Source organism: Platalea leucorodia, assembly GCF_965183815.1.
Source record: "Platalea leucorodia genome assembly, chromosome: 14".
Taxonomy (NCBI): Eukaryota; Metazoa; Chordata; class Aves; order Pelecaniformes; family Threskiornithidae; genus Platalea; species Platalea leucorodia.
Genome location: NC_138836.1, coordinates 385626 through 404759, shown reverse-complemented (window position 1 = coordinate 404759; position 19134 = coordinate 385626). Strand labels below are relative to the sequence as shown.

The window sequence follows — 19134 nt, the reverse complement described above, 5'->3', positions numbered from 1 at the left end:
AGGGCTGGCTCGCTCTGCAAGGCAGACCCCAGACAGCTGGGCTCTTGGGTAAAACTCATCCCCAGCAGCTGTCCTGGGCTTCTGAAGTCGTTTTTGATGCAAAGGGCCCTCCCTCTCCCCCTCAGGCAGCTTAGATGGTCTTCTGCTCTTAAAGTGCCCAACCATTCGCGGTTCAGAGCTTGGGAAGAAGCTCAGAGCAGCCCAAACCCAGCAGGGTGAGGCCGAGCACCCACCCACGGGAGAAGATGGGCCTCCTGGGCACCAGGCGCACAGCGGCTGGGGACAGAGAGCCCGTAAGGGAGACACAGGCTGAACCCCATCACTGGGCTGGGTCTTAAGAGCTCAGCCATGCCCATCTGGAGTTGGACCAACCTGTTCCCTACTGGAGGTGTTTGTCCACTCTTTAAAACCCAGCTCAGAAAAGCCACACCTAAGCCATACACATGCACAGTGAAAGAAACCCACTCAAGTCTTATGGGTTTGATATCAGCTCAACCACTGACTCCTGATTTGATTTGAGACCATGCACACACACCGAAACCTGGCCTTTCCGCAGCCCCTGTTACTGCCCTGTGAGCGGGGAGAGGAGATGGAGCCGGAGCAAAGGACCATCCCATGATGGGGTGAGACAAGGACGTGTGGTCCAGCTCTGGGGCCAGGCACGGACCTCCCAGGTCCTGGCTTGGTCACCGCACACCATCCCACAACTCCCGGGGAGAGGCACAGGGTGGGGTGAGGAGGTGGTGCCCTCCGACCGACCGCTGCATCCCTCGCAGGAGAGAGCTCGTGGGTGATGGGGAATGGAAAAAATAACTAACAGGTGAGAAGAGGGTAAAAAAAAAAAAAAATCTCCAAAACATTAGGAAGAATAAATGACAGCTGGCAGGGAAGAGAAGCTGGCTTTAATACGGGATTAACTGAAAACAAGACAGAGCTAATATAAGCCAGGGCTCCAGTTTAATAGTGGCTCTGGTCCATGATGTTATTAGACTTTGGCTCCAAGGCCAAAAAAACCCTGACTCCTGCTAATGAAGAGGCGGTTTCTGCCCCACAACCATAAGCAACAACACTAAACAACAAGCCATCGTAACAACGCTTCCACAACCACCGCCTCTCCAGCACCTCAGAGGCTTTTCTAGATGCTGCACAGGTGGGTGGGCTGGCACACAGGGCCCGAGCTGTCAGAATTGTCATTTTCTGCAAGCACCCAGGCTTTTGGCATTTTCTTTTTTATTTCCTTACAGGCTTGATAGCATTTTCTATTCAAACTGACAGCTCTTTCAGCCAGGATAAACCCAAGGATAACAGCCATGTATGTAGACACATCTGAGCACAGATCCAAGGCCAGCCTCGAAAGGCATCACCACCAGAGCCGAAAGAGCAGCACACAACGCTCAGCGTCCCCACATGGGCTCTGAGCCCACAGCAAGGGACGAAGGCAGGTATCAGCCAGCGTCCCACCCAAGCAGCTGCCCAGAGCTGTACTCACCTTCTTCTCTCTTTGGAGGGCTCTCCATCAGCGCCGGCTGTGGCTTTGGCTCTGTCTGGGGAGGCTGGGTGGCCAGGGGAGGCTCTGAGCTCTCCACCTGCCGTGCCGGTGGGGCTGGGACCTCAGCAGCCTTCGCTACCTGAATTTCCACGCGCTTGGTGGCCGTGTCGGGCACAGCAGCGTTGGCCGTCTCAGCTCTTCGCTGGGGCATCTCGGGGATCTTTGATGCTGGCGCCTCCACCCTCCGGAGACCTGGCTCCTGGGGCTTGCCGAGGGTGATCTCAGTCCTCCTTGAGGTGGGCTCTGGCGGTTTGTGCCCCAGCATATCTGCTCTTTTGAGGCCAAACCTCGACAACCCTGAGGTGGAGTTCTCCACCTGCTTGGATGAGATGTCAATGGAGATTTCTGTTCTTCTGGACACCGGCTCGGGCAGTTTGGGTCCAGAGAGCTCCACTCTCCTCAGAGAGGGCTTGGGTGATCTTTGGCCTGTGGGGTCCACATGTCGGGAAGATGGCTCCAAATTCCTGGCACCAAGTTCCTGAAACTTCTGCGTGGAGCTGGACACGGTGGACCTGAGGAGGGGGTTCGGAGTCCGTCTTTGTGGGGTGGAGGAATTTGAAGACTGATCTACCTCCTCGACCTCAAAAGATCTTTTCAGAGCTGAAAAACATGAAAAGGAGTTCAGAATTTAGTTACCATCCACCTGAGCATCTCAAGAGAGGCTTACAGACACTGCCTGAGGCCCCTAACCCCACTCCTGCTCCTCCGCCTGAGGGTTCATAATCCCATTTAAAGCAGCTGGGGACCGAGGGCCAGGCTCTGCCTCTTCAGACAAATTACAAACCCAGTTACAAAACCGGAAACAGAGCCAGGAAATTCAACCCCAGAGTAGAAACCATCCCCGCACTGCCTTCCATCCCACCTGCACCCCATGCGTGCTCGGAGGGGAGCAGAGGGCCCCATGGCAGCATGGCAGAGGAGAGCACGGCACAGGACTCAGTGACAGCCAACAACCCAACTCTCAACACCTCCCTTTTCCCCTTGCATCTGAAGGATGAGCAGATAAACACAGGCTTCGCAGTGAGCGCTGCCAGTGAAATCCAAGTCAGGAATGTGAATACAATCCCAGGACAGCATCAAATCTATATAAATGCAGCAACAAAAATAAAGGTGGCAGCCACAGAAGCTCATATCCCTGATAAGAATCCTAGAGATCACCTGGGCCAAAGACTGAAGTGCTTTCAAAACACTGACATGGACCCCAATGCAAGGAAGGGGCCAACTGGGAGGCCTTAGGGACATCCTAAAACCTGAACATCATCATCCTCATTTTACCAACGGGGAAGTTGAGGCAAAGAGAGGCGGATGCAACATTAGATTGGATGTTCCGATTTATGCAGGAAGAGGCAGCAAAGTCCCACCTTCATTGAGCCCCAGCACTGCGCAGGATCTGTCCCCGCGCTCTCACCTGCAGTAGGGCAGTCACCCCTGCGCAGCAGAGCAGCAGTCAAACAAGGGCCCGTCGTTCGGCTCTGTCCATCACACAGGTCCCCCTCAGCAACACAGAGCTCCCAGTCAGGCAGGCTACGCAAGAATGAAGCCCCCAAGCCCCCTGAGCCAGGAGCATGTCTAAGGAAACCTGATGGACGCTGGTGTCAGACCCCTCAGCTCAGGGGCACAAAGGATCGCCAAAGGAAGCCTCCATCTGTGGAGTGATGCTCCCATCCCAGCTGCTTGACCATGTCCTGGCTCACACCTGGACAGCCATGTGTCCCCCATGCAGCCCTTCCCACCCCGCTCCAGCCAGGCCTCACTTAAGGAGTAGAAGCTCTTAAACCCATCCCACCTCGTGCTCCGCACAGGAGCCAGCCAGGTGGAAACAAAGGGCTGAACTTCACGGGAAGTGGGGGAAATGCAGAGAACCGCTGCTGGGGCCCATCCAAGCGCCACAGGCTGCTAATACCCCCCATGTGTCCCAGCACCCAGCCAGGCACAGGTTTGGGACAGGATGAGGCACAGCCCTGGAGTCCCAAAGCAGCCCCCATGAAGCAAAGCTGACCCAGCATGCTGACAGCCTCACTGTGATGACAGCCACACTGCTAACGACCGGCACAAGCATCAGTAATGAGTCCACCATCCTTTACATAAACAGGAAAATATCAGTGAGATTTAGCCTTTAAAAACCCGGGCTTGAGATCACACAGGACACCAGGAGCGGGGGGAGAGACTGGAGCACAGCATTCCCTCTTCCAGGGTTGACCACCCACCTCCCAGCCACCCCTGGGGTGGAGCTGGAGAAGAGCCACCATGCAGGAAGCACCTCCTCTGCTCCACAGGACTGCTCCGACCCCCCGGGGCAGGCCAGGGAGCCTGGGGACCTGGGGACCCTCCAGCCCTCGGACACATCCGTTCGCCGGAGAGAAGCCATCTGGCGTGGCTGGGCCCAGCCGGCAGGATGGGGGGGGGCCATCCACGTGGCAGCTGCCCCAGCTCTGCTCCGCCAGCAGATTGCAAACGCAGCTGCAGACACCCGCCGCCCCCCGCTCCAGGCAGGGCAGGCAGCAGATGCGGCTGCCTCCGTCCTGGGCAGCAGGACTTGGGGACAGCGATGGCCCCTCTGAGGGGTCCCAAAGGTGCTGGTGAGGAAAGCAAGACCCTCGGAGCTGGGGCTCGCATGTCAGACAAGCCACGAAATGGGGAGGCACACAGGAGTTAAAGTGTTAGGATACAGGCTTTGGGCTGCTCTCCCTTTTTTGGCGGGGAACACCCAAAAACTGCTAAATATGAACGCCAGGCTGCAAAACCAGACAGAATGGGCACTGCCGAGGCTGGGACAGGGACCCTCCCCAGGATGCTCCTGCAAAAGCCCCGTCCAGGAGCTCCTCCATGCTTGGGGACAGACAGAGGCGCACATGGACACACGTCCAAGTCCCCCAGCTCTGGTTCAGACCCTGGCACGGGAAGTGCCGGGAAGCCATGGCTCCCAGTGAGGGGGTCCCGGCTAGCATGGGCAGGGAGGGACGCACTGGGCAGTTCACCCTCAATATTAACCAGATGGAAACGGCACCGCAGATGCTTTATGTCTACAAAGAGAAGAAAGCACCTAAGCACAACACAACATCCACCACGTAAAACCCAGGAAGGGCCCCATGAAGTGCACTTAGTGACAAAATGGTCTGTCCTGCATCTCAAAAATATTCAGGCATTGGTAAGAGGAGGGAGGCAGTAAAGAAAAATAAAGATGTTTTTCCTCCATGTTTTCTGCTCTGTTTTCTGAATCCCGTGGAGCCCTCCCAGCCATGTCACCACTCACTTGCAGAGGCGAGATGCTCTCTGTGGCAATTTCTGCCCCGTGGTCTCTGCTTGGCACATCTCGTGCGCTGCAGGTCTGCATCTAAGTCTTAGTTATCAGCACCCCCAGAACAACTAACTCAGAAAAAGTCCCACACTTGAGAGCTGTTATAATGTGTACAGAACTCTAGGTCTCCAAAACTGAGCTGGAGCTCAGACTCTCCAGCAAAGACTTCTCTATCATTTTCCTTCTCCATCACAGCCTTAATCCAGAAAAGAACATTTTAGCTATTTTTTCCCAAATTCTCAAGTTTAAAACAATGCACCCGTCAAGCCCAGTTTGCATTTTGCAGAAAAACAAAGGAAGTGGAAAGGACGACCCAATGGGGAGCCTTTCCCCGGCCTCGAGCAAAGCCAGGCGGGCAAGAGTAGCGGAGGACACAACCCGGCCAGGTGCTGCTAGCACCCTGATGGATGGGATCTCAGTTTTGTCCATGTCAGGCTTTTAAAACCTGCTCGTCACTCCTCCAGCCAGCCAGCGCAGCCCCATTTTATTCCCTTCAACAAAGCAGCCTAATAACCTCATGACAGATGTGCCTGGGGGAACAGTTTGAAAGTAAATGCTCTCAAGGAACCCGATAGCAAAGGAAATGCTGGCAAGCATCTTTTCTTAATGAACATCCCTCTGGAAATTTCTCAATACCAAGTGGTTTGGGGATTTCTTTTTGACCCGATAACAAGCTTTGGATACATACAGCCCTGCTGACCTTCAGGGTTCATTGCATGAACCACCTCCATCATCTCAGCTCCTTTCAGTCCCCCTGCCACTTGCTACTGCCAAAAGCAGGTCCTTCTGGGCCTCACTGCAAAAAGGGGAAAAAGGTCAAAGCCCAGACACAAAGGGGTTCAAAAAGCCTAAGGAAGAGCTGTAAAATCACGATTATAGCCACAGGAGACTCAAGGCATCCCAGTAATGCCTCCCATGCCAGTGCTGTGATCCCGACGGGCAGTAAGAAGGTACCAATGGGCTGGACAAGGAACCGTCACCCCAATGGAGGGTTCGAAATGGCTCAGCACTATTTCTGACAGCAAAATCATGAGGCTGCCCAGCTCCCAGTGACACTCCCTCCCCAACGGTGTCACTGATTTGCCTGGGGACAACCCAAGAGCTTTCCCACCCATGGGTCTCTGCAGGATGGGATGTCCATCTCGTGCCTCTGGTTGCACAAGGATTTTGGTACCCAGCTTGTCCTGACGGCACATTTGGCCACTGCCCTGAGTCCAGTGTGGTCTGGAGAAGGTCAAACATCCCAGACATGAGAAAGGAGAGGGACTGTGACCCACAGGGTTTGTGTTTCCACCTCTGAGACAGACCAACGGCCATGAGCGTGATCCTCAGGGATGCCACCTTCAGCGATGGTGGCCCTCAGAGGGACTGAGCACGGCTGCAGCTCCACTGTTCAGCATTGCCTATCTCCTACTCCTTGCACAGAGAAGAGAAAAGGACCTCAGGAAGCAAAACAACTCTCAAAAAAAGAGAAAAAGCTTAAAAATAGCCTGTCCTGCCCAGGGCCAAGAAAGGAAAGTAAACAGCCTCTGCTCCAGATGACCCTCCTCCTGGCTTCCTGCAGGGAAGCTGGCGTATTCATTACAACAACAGGAGCCAAAGGCAGGGCAGCGCTGCGGGGCCCTGCACCCCGCTCCCACCCGCACGGTGCCGGTGTCCCACGCTGGCAGTCATAGCTAATGCTCCGGGTCCCTGTGGGGATCCAGGTCCACATCCGTGACATCCTGGGCCAAGATGTCCCTGACCTGAGCAGGGCCCGGGATGGCCACGCTGCAGGGTTATCCCCACGATATTTTCCAGTGGATTTTTGGCACTAGCAGGGCTTCCCCAGCCCCACCAGCAGCATCCAATCCGCTGGCCAGTGTCAGAGGCAGCTGGCAGGGAAAGAGGTGGAGGTGCCAAGCATCGCCCTTCCTTCTCTTCCTCTGGAGGTGCGTGGGCCTCAGGACGTGGGATGTGAGCACAAAATGGTGTTACCATCGACACGTGCTTCCTTTTAACCCATTCCAAGCCAATTCAGGCAGCTCTAGCTCAATCCACCATTGCTGAAGACAGTGCATCTCCTCCCACAGCAGGGAAGGCCCAAAATCCTCTAAAATGAGACTTCCAAGTGCTTCCTTTCAGATGCAACCTCTGCCCCTGCCAGCCTCTGCCCACAACCATCGTGCCTGGGCTGCGAACAGCTTGCTGCAGTGTCCCTTTGGGGACCAGACCTTTGCAAACCTCTCAAGGTAGCGGGATTTTGCCCAGCACCACACAGCCATGGCCCCGCTCTGCAGGGCCAGCTTTAAAAAAATGCCAATATTAATCCTGGCAGATGAGGGAGGCATGGGCTTTTCGAGATGGTACCTGCTGCAGGCAGCTCTGCTGGCTGTGCACAATGGCAGCAGCTCCTGCAAACCCACAGTCTTGACCCAAATGTCGTCCCTGCCAGCCAGGCACTTCGGGGCAAGGAATGCGTGCCTTCATCCCCAGCTTCAACGCTCCCCAAGCAAGCACAGGGCCTGAGAAGCAGCAAAATATTTATGGGTCTTTCTATTTTGTGCCGCGGCATTGGAGATGTCTGCTCGGCGCGGTCACTGCGTCCTCCCGGTCACCCCACGGCCAGGCACCAGCAGGTCACACGCCACCAGTTAAAGCTGTTCTTTAGGGATCTTGCAAATTGGGAAGAGGGGGCAGAGGTCTGGTTCAAATCCCAGTAGCTCATACAACAGCCAAGATTTTTCCAGAGAAGTCACAAGCAAATGGCATGGCTGGGACCTTGTAGCTACACGGTCCTCTCCCAGAAGGCAAGTCCCTCCTTGGGGGTCCCAGCCAAGCCAAGGGTGCCCAGATGCCATGAAGGGCTCTGGCTCCTGCCCAAGGGCTCCACCTCTCCCGGTGGGAAGCACCACGGTTACACGGCATGTCATCCACCGTGGCTCATCCTGCTCTGCAGTCTGGCTGTGGGCACCCCGTGGGACCCAGGGCGGGTCAAAGAGGGAACATCTGCTCCTTCTTTCTTCCCTTTTTAAACAGAATACCTCAAGTAAGAGTCGAGGGGATGCTTTGTACAAGGAAACCTCTATGCACAGAGCTTGGGAGGAGACCAAAATAAACAGCAAGGGATGCTGGCTCCTCCGGGACCTGCTTCACAACTGGAGCCTCGGGCTCTGCCACGGCTGCAGCGCCCAACTGCTTCCCATTAAACATCCTCTGCCCCTCACGTGGTCTCTGTAACCCAGGGGTTACGTTTGCTTGCTTGCTTAAGCACAGAAAGCTTTTCTTGGGTCTTTCGACACGTAAGAGCCTTATGGGACTAGGGCAGCCAGGCGCCCCGTTATTTCACGTGATACAATGGTACTGTTTGAGAGCGCTGACTTTCTCTAAACTGCTACCAGATGGTCACCTCCTGTTCCTGGGGAGAAAAGAGGGGGAGGCTGCAGGTCTCATCTTTCAAGGAGCCCTTGGAAACCCAACATACCATTTACAGCTCACAGCCCTTAAAGCTTCCCAGACCCCTGTCACCAGGCAGCAGGATGCTCACAGTGGTTTTCTGGCCCAACTCTAGTGCAAAGTGAGTGTTCGCCCACATTACCACGGGGCCACCTGGGTTTGGCTTATCTGAACCCACTGTCCGTGATGCCATTGAATAGCTGCTGCCATCCGTAACAGAGGTGGATGCATTTTAGTGAACTAAAGGCTCACTTACAGGGACAAGTAGGCTGTTCTTCATGTATCTATAGTGTGTATATACACTGTACACAAAACCTGAAGGTCCCGCAGCAGAAGGGGAAGGGAGCTCAAACCCTGCTGTAGGCCCAGAGCAGGATACCTCTATCCCATCCACAACAATAAGGTGCTCCCAACTGCACCAAGCCCCTCAGTGGGGTCAAAACACATGGGGCTGAGACGGGAAATTCACTGGCAGGGCAGGCAGCAAGCGATGCTACACACACTGGCGGGGCTTTGTGAGTACACCAAGAGCTTCAAAATGGCATGAGAAATTTGGATCCTCTCTTACATCTGGGGAAATGAAAGCAGGAAACTTTAAAAGCACTTTTCCCGAAGCTACCAGTCATCCAACATAAGAGAGAAGAGAAGTCAGGGTTGCTGGATCCCCTCCCCGTGCTTGCGCCAGGAGGTTTCACACCTTTCTTTTACCAATAAACCAACCTTGTGGCAACACATACATATAAACACATATATATAAATATATATATAACAACAATCTGCTGTTGTAGCCTGACTCTCATGCTATCCTGGGTCAGGTTATAAATGGTTTATGCACAAATAAAGACTTTTTCTGACTTTACAAACAACATTCAAAAGAAGTTGCGATAGATTGCGTGGTCTGACACATAAATCGTGTGTAGAAGATAACGCTGGCAACGTGCTGTCAATATGCAGTGCCTTCCTGAACCGTGCAAACAGTAGCAAGAGCTGAGTTATGGAAGAAATTTGGGGATAAATGCAAGTTCCAGGCTCTGACATTAACCAAAGCTTTTCAAGCAGCATTTCACTCACACACAGTAAGCTACAAAGACAGCCTGAGACCAATGCAGCAAACCCCTCATTTACCAGAAATGAACATGCAAAGTCAGGACTAAGAATAGGAAAAAATAAAATCCACACTCAGATTAATTCAAAATCCTAGCTTTCCAGTCCCTGTATTGCAGCTCTAGAAAGGTTTTAGCTTTGATTCTCCATTACACTTTGGTTTACATAACCATTAACCCTCAGCAAAATGCTTCCAGATCAGACCAGTATATTTTACATCCCTTATATTCATTTCATACTTGTACAGAAAATTACATAAAATACAGGGTATGCAGCCCAGCAGATTGCATTACTGGCTCTGCCACAGGCTCTCTGCAGCTTTTGCCTCTGGTCTGTGCTCCAGTTTCCTTTCATAAGGGGAGGAGGAAGGAGAGAAATAAATCTTCTCTGCGCCTCCCAGGGGACTGCAGATTTGGTTTGGTTCACTAGTATTTCTAAAACACCTTAAAATTATTACCCAGAAGGCAAAAGCATGATGCAGGTGGTCTTGAAGACCCCAGACCGCCCTGTGCTACCAGCTTCGGTGCTGGTACCACACAGGGTGTAGGAATCCGTAAGCACCCAGATGCCATCCCCATGAGTCACGACTCTCAACGCCCACAAAGGGGACATGGAGAGTGACTCAGGTGGGCGACCAGCCACAGTGGCGGGGACTGGGTGATTAAATCACTAAGTGATTAAGTCTCCGGCTGAGAAGCCGCCCTGATGGGTGGTGTTGCAACGTGCTGGTTAAAAAGCTACAGGAAAGGGTAAATTAGTGAAAGTGGCTAAAGGAGGGACCTGGGAGCCATTCAGGCCTGCAGCACTGCCTGCGCTGCCCACTAGCCCTGCCTGTACTGCCCACTGATTGCTGGTGCCACTGCAGCCAGCTCTGGCGTCTCTGTTCGAGGGGACACCCAACACCTCAATGCGAGCACTTGTTGAAAAGTCCTGAAGTGGGTGCAAACTGCCAACCTCTCCATGGGCAAAGCAGAGGGGTACGAGGACCAAACGGCACCCTGCAGGTATGAAACGAGAGGTGGCCAGGACACAACCCTGGCCCCATGCTGAAGAGCATGGCAGGGCAGCCCACCCCGGTCCCACAAAGAATTCCCCTGATGGACCCTGACCCCCACCAAACAGGCACATCCCCATCAGGAACTGGACTCAGACCCATCAACTCATTTTACAGGCTTCAAACAAGCTTAACCAGAATTTAGGGTCACTTGGCCTGTTGCCTCCATGTCCCACCTCTAATGACCAAGAAGGTGCCAGAGCTCACTGCAGCAGGAGGAGGGAGGGAGAGGGAAAGAGCCTGCAGAATGGTCCTGCAGAAAGACATGGACTTGAATATCAAATATCAGAGTTAGAAACATGAATATCTGGAGCGATTATGGGCTCTGAAGTCTCCATTATTGTCTTTGGATTTATGACAAGTCCCAGTCCAGGCTTTTGTGGCTGCTGTCTGGGTCCTGGCTCCTGGGAAAACGGGCTGAGCAGCTCCCTGAAAGGGAGGGCTGCAAAACAGAAAATAAACCAGCACCCAGACAGTGTGGCCACAGGACACGCGGAAGTGCCAGGACTTTCACTTAGCAGCAGGTTTGCTGGCATTTATTGGCCAAGAGATGCAGACATGGTCACTCAAATGTTTAAGGCATGACCCAACATGTTCTAAAGGTGCTTCCTACTCACTCCACTGCCATAAACCACCAACAGGTAATGAACAAAGAGTAAAGGTGGAGAATGATTATATTTTAGGTGAGCGTCTTACTAAGGGAAAGATGCTACCAAGATCCCAGAGATTGGCAAGTACTTGGAAGCGCCAGTATGGTGTACACACTCCGAACCTTGACTTACCTCCAGGCACCAGCAGTTCACTTGCACGGCCAAAGTAGCTACCCTCATCTACTCTCTGTCCCTTCCCATCCAGCCACTTTTGAAAGGTTTATGATTAGCGCAACACGGTGCTCACTTTGCCCAAGACTGATCTCAAATGGACAGCAAGAGCTCACCCGTACCAGCCAACACTGGAAACCCTCCATGCTGACGCAGAGCCAAGGACACTCTGCTCCACACTGCAGTGGTTGCCCGTCCCCAAGGACATGCAGCTCAGCCCTCCTTGCATAAGACAACTATAAACAACGACCTTTGGATGATCCTACATCCTAACCAGGGCCAGAGGCTATCCCCAGAGCCCAGCTCACGTGGATGGAGAGATCCACATCCTGTTCTTCCCATTCCCACTCCCTTACAACCTTTTTATTCCCAAGGAACTAAATATACATAGGGAAAAAAAAACAACCCGCAACGGCAGGTCTCCGCTGCTGTAACCAGGCAGATGCGATTTTTCCACTCTGCACATGAAAGGCCAGTTCTGTAGGGGAAGATACAACTCCTGCTGGGGAAGACACAACTCTGCCTTCCTACAAGCACTTTCCCCCACCACGTGCTGATTTGGCAGAAAACTCTCATCCACCTCATCCTTTTGTCTCTGATTCAGAAACATAGATAGGAAGAGTGAAAAAGAAAGAAAACTCTCCAGAGCGCCTGCAAAGCTCGTCTTTGCAGACATCAGAGGTGACCAGCCATCTCAGAGCAGCACACTACATCCATCAGCTGGGAGAGTGGTGCTGGCTCTACCCATGCTGGGCTGGTGATGAAGAGCACCAGAAGAGACTAGTTGCTGTATAATTTTTGGGGGACAGCCCAGGAAATCCAACAATTGACATTCAGGAGCTTTGCTTCACTCCTAGGATTGAGATGATCTGAGATATAATCTGAAAGACCTTTTTGCATTTCCTTTTCCAGGTGCTGAACCTCCGTGCACACGGGACCGTTAGTGACAGACCCAGCCTCCCAGCCCACTCCCACGCATGCAAGCCCAGGAGAGCACTCATCCTGAAGACCCACAGCAGGGCTTACAGGAGAGACCCTGAATCCAAGTGAGATGCTTACACAAACACGAAGCACGTCTCCTCTCCGGGGCTTTTCACCATATTGAATTCAAGACACATCACCCATATAACATTGCGACCATCCCTCTGGCACGTTCCTGCTAATATTAGCAGCAGGGTTGAGTCCCAGCATCCGCAGCACGCGGGCAGCAGCTGCTCCCCACAGCAGCAGGCGTGCCAGCCCTGAGCAGCCCAGGGGATGCACCACAGCCACGTGTCCCAGAGACATCCCGGGCATTTGCTGGAGTAAATTTTAAGGACGAGCCCACGAGATTCATGCACGTAGAAAAGCCTATTTCTAATACAGCCCTCCCCGAAAACAACCTGGCTGATTTTTTTTTTTGTCTTTAACGACCCTTAAAACCACAACATAACTTAGCACAACTCAGTAGTACCTCACTGAGACAAAGTCTTTGGCTGAAATACTAGAAATACCGTGCGTCGGGTGGTGCAAGAGGTATGTGTCTGTAGGGAAAGTGTCCAATAGTGGGGAAGGAAAATAAATAAAGACAAAAGAAACAGAGAAGCCTTCCTATCAGCACTCATGTGACCTGGTAGGGCTGGAGGCTCCTTGCCCTCAGTGCCCAGCTCCACGCAGCGCACGACCACTCAGACCACAGAGCTGCCAAGGCTCGCCTACCAGCGAGCATACACTCTCTGAAGGAGCTGGGCTATGGGGAATGGGTAAATCAGGGATTAAGAACCATCAGTGAAGGCTGTCTCGTGGTTTCTGCCAGAGCGAAGCTGCAACCCTGTGTGCCCCCCAGGCTCCAGCTCCGGACATCACACTGAACCTCTCGGCACCACCCTGCCACTCCCCGCACTTACAGCCCCACTCAGCATTTACCATCATTCACAGCTTACACCCACTATGACATTTTGTGTTTCAACATTACGAGGAAACGAATCTGGTGTCGACTGACAGCATTGGCAAAGGCAAAGAGCACTCAGCATCACTGCTGCCAACTCACCATCAGCGATTGCCAGCAAAAATGCACCTCAGTCACCCATGGGACTCTGCTCAGCAGCAACCACATCCCACCGGGATGAGGGGCCGGAGCAGGTCTCTTCTATCTTACTACCATGCAATAGATCATGAGTGCACAGTGCTTTAAATCCTTAGCAGAAAGACGAGTACCACATTGCGGAGTTACCTTTGGGCATCATCACAACCAACCAAAGCTGTGAACAGGGACATCCGCCCCTCTCCGCAGTCGACCATCGCAGATGCCGACACCCCCATATCACCCAACCTGAACAGGATCAGGATGGTGTGGGGTTTACACAATGTTAACACACTGCACAAGCATCCCACCACCCAGGTTGATTTACTGCTACAAGTTCCCTTCCCTGCCACTCACGGGTCCGTGTCTGAGACTCTGGGGAGCTGAGCAACCCGCAGCACCCTCCAAGGCAGAGGTGAGCTTGGGAAGCACTGCCACAACCGCAGCTGAACCAGCTACGCTTCCGAAAACCCACCAAAATCTATAAACCCAGGGGGAGAACTACTATGCTCTGTAAATCCCAGCAAACCACAAAATTAATAATGCTCTCCCCCATTAGAGACCAGGAAGCTTTTGCCAGTCAAATAAACGGGATTAGTGCCCTCCCCGCAGGACCTGCTGGCTCGGTGCGAGGTGGCCGCATGTACTGCTGCCTGGATGTGACCATTCCCATTGCATCATCAGGCACAAGGAAGAACGCACTCTGCTGCGCTGTGCTTCCCTCTTGCATGTTGCTTTGATTTGGAAACTAAACTGGAATTGAGTATCTTATACTCCTTCCCCCTCCCAAAGGGCTCTTGCATCCTCCTCTGGCTCACGGAGGCCGGCAGCTCCCACACCAGCAGCCCACAGCCAAGCCTGCAACTCCCTGCCTTCTGCAACTCAGCAGGTACAAGAAACCTGTTGGTCCTACGTCAGGGAGGGATGCTACGAGGAAAGCAGGCAGGGATGCTATGAGGAAAGCGGGCAGGAACAGCCAGGGTGATTCAGGAGGGCAGGCAGCATGTGACCGGCAAGAACAAAGCAGGCTCTGGCTGCTGGGTGATCTGGTGTTTCTTCTCCGTGGTATTTTTGGCTGATCTTTCCTGCTTGGCCACAGGCTGCCTGGGGCTGAGATGCCCACCCAGCAGACACAAACACTGCATCTCCTGCCCTACAGACTAGAAATCAATTGCCTTGTTCTTGGGAAGCTGCTATGCAACTCAGAAAACTAATTAAATTATGAAACAGTAGCCTGGATCCCTGCTCCAGGGCAAGGCCAGACCTTTTGGCTGCAGATGCACAGAGCTTTCCCCAGCCTCTCCCTCTGCACAGGCAGGAAACATAAAGCGCTCCACCGACTAAAAAAAAAATCGCACTGCGGAGTGGCTCGGCGTCATGGAGGAGCACACACAGCCTGAACAAGCAGCCCCGGGGCTCACAGCAGAGCCTTTATCATATCCAAGTAGGGAATTAGTCATTCTTCAGAGATTTAAATGCAATTGGGGCAGGCGAAAGGAAAGGCTGTAATTACATCAGCACACAGGAGCCCTGTGGTGGGGGAGGTCACAGAGTCCCTAAAGGACAGTTACAAAGGCATCGTTGAACCCCGAGTGCCAAACTCATGGTGTATTTGGGTTGCTCTCTGTGTCCCAACACTTGTTAGTCCCAGTCTTCCGAAGGGATGTGACTTTCCTCAGCCTCCTGCTAAGCCCTCCACTCCCAACTTCAGCTGAAGAAAGCCCAGGGGCTGGAGAAAGAGGACGTGAACGTGGCTAAACCTTACGAGGAGAGCTGCAGAGACACCAGCTCTGCCACCCGTTTCCCGCCTGACCTGGAAGAGGAACCCTTGCACTCTCAGCTTCCTCAGCTACCCAGCAGGAAAAACACCACCGTGCTCCTTCCCAAAGGCAAGGCTGGATTCACCAGGAGGCGGTGAAGTCATCTCAGCCTATAGCTACACACACGGCCCCGGATAAGCTTTCACTGTGGCCCCCAGATCTCTGCTATTTCTTGGGTTTTGTTTTTTTGGTTTTTTTTTTTTTCTTCTAGAAACCGCTGCACGAAGCTCAGTTTGGGTAACTGCCAGGACATGAGAGTGCATAGGGATGGAGCTGCTCTTCCAAAACTCTGCTTAGGAAGATGAGCTCCCCGGAGCCAATCTCTCAACGCCTGCTTCAGACACAACCCCCCACCCCTCTTCTGCCTGTCTTTGACTCTCATACCCATCTGGCAGCAGCATGCTTCTCTGCTAGCTGATTTTCTTGCCTGAAAAAGCCAGCATGCTGAGCAAGAGCCACAGACACCCAGGGAGAAGGCATCCCCATCCGCACGCCAAGGGGATTGCAAGGAGATACTCCATCAGAGCACAAGGCAACGCTATCAGGCAGCTGGAGCTCTGCCATGGGACAACTGCAAAGCTTTCCAGGGCGGGCAGCTCCTGCTATGGACATATTTGAAACTTGGGTTCATTATCCACCTCCCAGCTACTCTAGGGCTGCGTTCACATCCAAAATCTGGGAGTCGACAGAAGGGCCAGTGCCTGGAGTTTCACAGACTTTTAGTCGTGTCAGGCGTGTGTTTTCAGCTAAAAACGTACATAAATCAACTCGGGAAAGGCAGGAAAGGAAAAACGTCCCGTAAGATCCTGCCTTAGCAGATACCACCCGGGCGCAACGCCGCTCCGAACAAAAGACACCGCAGCCCGGCGGCGGCCCGACAAGCACCGGCCCCCGGCTGCGGCGCTGCCGGGGGATGCGGGCTGGCCGCCGGCCGCCCTCGGGCACTCCGCTCCTTCCAGCCCTGCCCACTCGGGCGGGCGCGACCCCGGCAGAGGCCAGGTCCCCCCCACCCCGGGCACGGCCGGGGCGGCGGCAGCGGGGGGAGGCGGGGGGCAGCCGGACCCCGCGGCGGGCGGGCTCAGCCGCGCTCCGCCGCCGCCCCCCCCCCGCCCGGCGCGGTGCCTGCGAGGGGCGCGGGCGGCTCCGCGCTGCCCAGCCCGGCACGGCGGCAACTCCTCCCGCTCTTTCCCCACTTTAGCCCCAAAAGCAGCACCCGCCCCGTCTCCGCGGCCACCCACCTTCGAAGTCGGAGATGATGCCCTCCAGGTGGGCGTTGACGGCCGGGTCGGCCATGGCGGGGCGCGGGGTGCTGCCCCCCGGCTCTGCGGGGCGCGGGCGGGCGGGTACGCGCAGCCGCCGCCGGCTGCGGCCGAATGAATGGCGGAGGGGGAGCGGCTGCGGCCGCCCCCGGTGCCGGCGGGCAGCCTGCCATGCCGCCCGGCCCGGCCCAGCCCGGCCCGGCCCCCTCGCCGCGCACTGGCTGCTCCCCACGCCCGTCACGCCGCGCCCCCCACCTCCGCGCAGCGGCGGGAGGGGACCCCCGCATGGCCCCGGGTGGGTGGGTGGAAGGGAGCCCAGGCGGCAGCCGGGCACTGCCCGCCCAAGGGCAAACGAGCGTCTTGCAGGCTGGAGCTTGTCCCGCATCCCGGGGCCGGGCCCAGAAAGCACGGGCTGAACCCCACGCCCGATGCCGGCCGTCCTGCATCTGGGCCTGTTCGGCGCGAAGCCCCTGGCAATAGGTAACGACCTTGGGTAACAACCCAAGGATGCCTCACAGAAGCGATGGCACCAGCCTGAACGGGTGGGTTACACCACTGATGTGCTTGAGCACCGATAACCCATTCGCTTTTCAATTTGCCCTTGTTTGGAAAGGAGCAACTTGGCCACCCTCCTCTATGTTTATGATTTCTCAAAATCAAACCAAAGCCCTAGCTAGCAGTGCTAACCCATCACTACAAAATCCAAGCCACTTCTGCAGCCAGCTCTGGAAAACCACCACTGAAGCAGCAGCAGAAGCTGCAAAACCTGCCCCAAAGCCGAGCGTGGAGCCGGGCCTGTGCTGAGCCCCGTGCTGCCGCAGCTCACTCCCCTCCGGCCAGAGCCAGCGAGGCAAGCACCAGCTCTGGGCATCGACACCAGCCCCTTCCACAGCACTGCTGCCTCCTCTCCACCTCTCACACCCTCTCCATTTGTGCATCTCTCTGCCCGTTCTCTGATGTTTCTCCCTTCCCGTGTTGATTCAGATCCTGCCCTCTTGACCCTCTTTTTATCCGCCCCGCCCTGTGTTTTAGTAGCATCATTTAAAAGTGATGAGACCCACTGAAATGTGTCCAGGCATATCAACAGGAAAAGAACAATTAATGGGCTGAGGTTTTAGTCCACTTTGGGTGAACCATAAAGAAAAATTATGCAAAACACTAGTACTGTTACCATCTTTTACTGCAGAAAGTACATGCTTCATCACTTACGTCACACTTTTAATTTTATGCTTCCAAAGTGTGCAAACACCACAGACTCCCCAAGAGTGTACATGAACCAGAAAATGAAACCAACAGCACCAATTTCCCAGACTCAAGAAGTTCCAGGTTTTCCATACTGTTAATAGCTTGAGGTCTTAATCCAAGGAAACGCATTACTTTAAACCATGAGAACTGCTTAAATAGTCTTAAGAATGTCCCTTTAAAATAGAAGTATGGTATTTTAAGGTAGATACAGTGGTTTTCCTCCCCTTTCACAGACAGCAGCACTCACCTCTTTCATTTCTTGCACTCCTAGCAATGTCAGAAACCAACATACCACAACAGTGCAGAGAGGAACAGGCTTTGTATCTCTGTGCAATCGCAATATGGAAATGTGAATGCCTCCCCATGTGATATACTGTCCATAAAGCCACCGGTGCACGTCTCCCTGGCAGCCCCACTGTCTGAAGGCCGGTACCTGTTCCCGACACCTTGGAGAACAGGAACAACCGTGGACCTGCGGCTCTCATGCTGCTGGGCTCAGGGCCTGGGTGTCAGGTCCCTGCCCCCCCACATCCACACATGCTCTGCAGGGAGTGGTGGCGACTGCTACATTGCACAGCATCACATGCGGGCTGAACCGCACCAGTGGCATCGATTTTTGAAAGAAAGTGGCTTTATTTTTCTCTTCTCAAGTGCTCTTATGCAGGTCACATCCACAATCCATTTCAAGCAGGTAAAAATGTAGCCGTCAATAATTAACCATCGTTACTGAGCGAGAAAAAAGCGACTTTGTTAAAAACTGTCCATGACTCCCTTTCTGGAGGAGCAGAACCTAGAAGAAGCCTTTTATGAAGGCGGTTAAGCATCATAAATCCTCGGTACACTCTCATCACCAAGGTTGTAGTATGGGTTTAATGGAGGAAAAAAATGAACTAATCAAGAAAAACTAAAAATCAATATTGTAAAAAAGATTAAAAAGCAGCGATAGGGTCAATCTGAGGAAGGACCGAGCACATTTTTTGATGTTCAGATTCTCCCCCCTTGCAAACACCAAAAGATCCAGTGTCAGACCCACTGCGTGGAGTTCAGTGACACTCTCTGAACTAGGTCACATGGGGATTGGTGTGGCACTGTGATAGAACTCTGTTTTTGAGGTCAATCAGAGGTAAGAAGTAGTAAACCACTAGAAAAAAAACCCTATTGTTTGATGGACTGGGAGTAGTGAGTGTCACGATGACATCCAACAGCCTCATGAAGCTGCTGAAGAAACTCAAAGCTCTCTCAGCAGAAGAGTTTGAGGCAGTTTGGTTTAGTCCCAGCTCCCTGGGTCACTCTGCATTTCCTAAGCAAAGACAATGCTATCATCCTGGATCTAATAAAGGTTTAGCAAATCAACAGGCCTAGAGGAGAGCCCCAAGAAGTGTGAAATAAAATATCCGGACTGTAAGTAGGAGTTCATTTTCATTAAAACCAGCTGGTTAATATTGCACTCATGCACCTAAGGCACTGAGAGGGGGAAAGACAGATGG

At 53.6% G+C, this 19134-nt stretch overlaps 1 protein-coding gene across 3 annotated transcripts in view; it reads right to left on the bottom strand.

Annotated features, from left to right (window-relative positions):
• SEPTIN9 (septin 9) overlaps window positions 1–19134 on the bottom strand; it is a 104193-nt gene that overhangs the window by 58570 nt on the left and 26489 nt on the right. The window contains exons 1-2 of one of the 3 annotated variants that reach the window (XM_082326762.1): window positions 16382–16500; window positions 1490–2149 (exon numbers count right to left, since the gene is read on the bottom strand). In XM_082326762.1, coding sequence (XP_082182888.1) covers window positions 1490–2149; window positions 16382–16436 — 715 coding nt within the window. In that variant the 5' untranslated portion in view covers window positions 16437–16500. Of the gene's footprint in view, window positions 1–1489; window positions 2150–2239; window positions 2301–16381; window positions 16501–19134 lie in introns of those variants that run through there. The other 2 variants (XM_082326763.1, XM_082326764.1) reach the window with 2 other exon arrangements.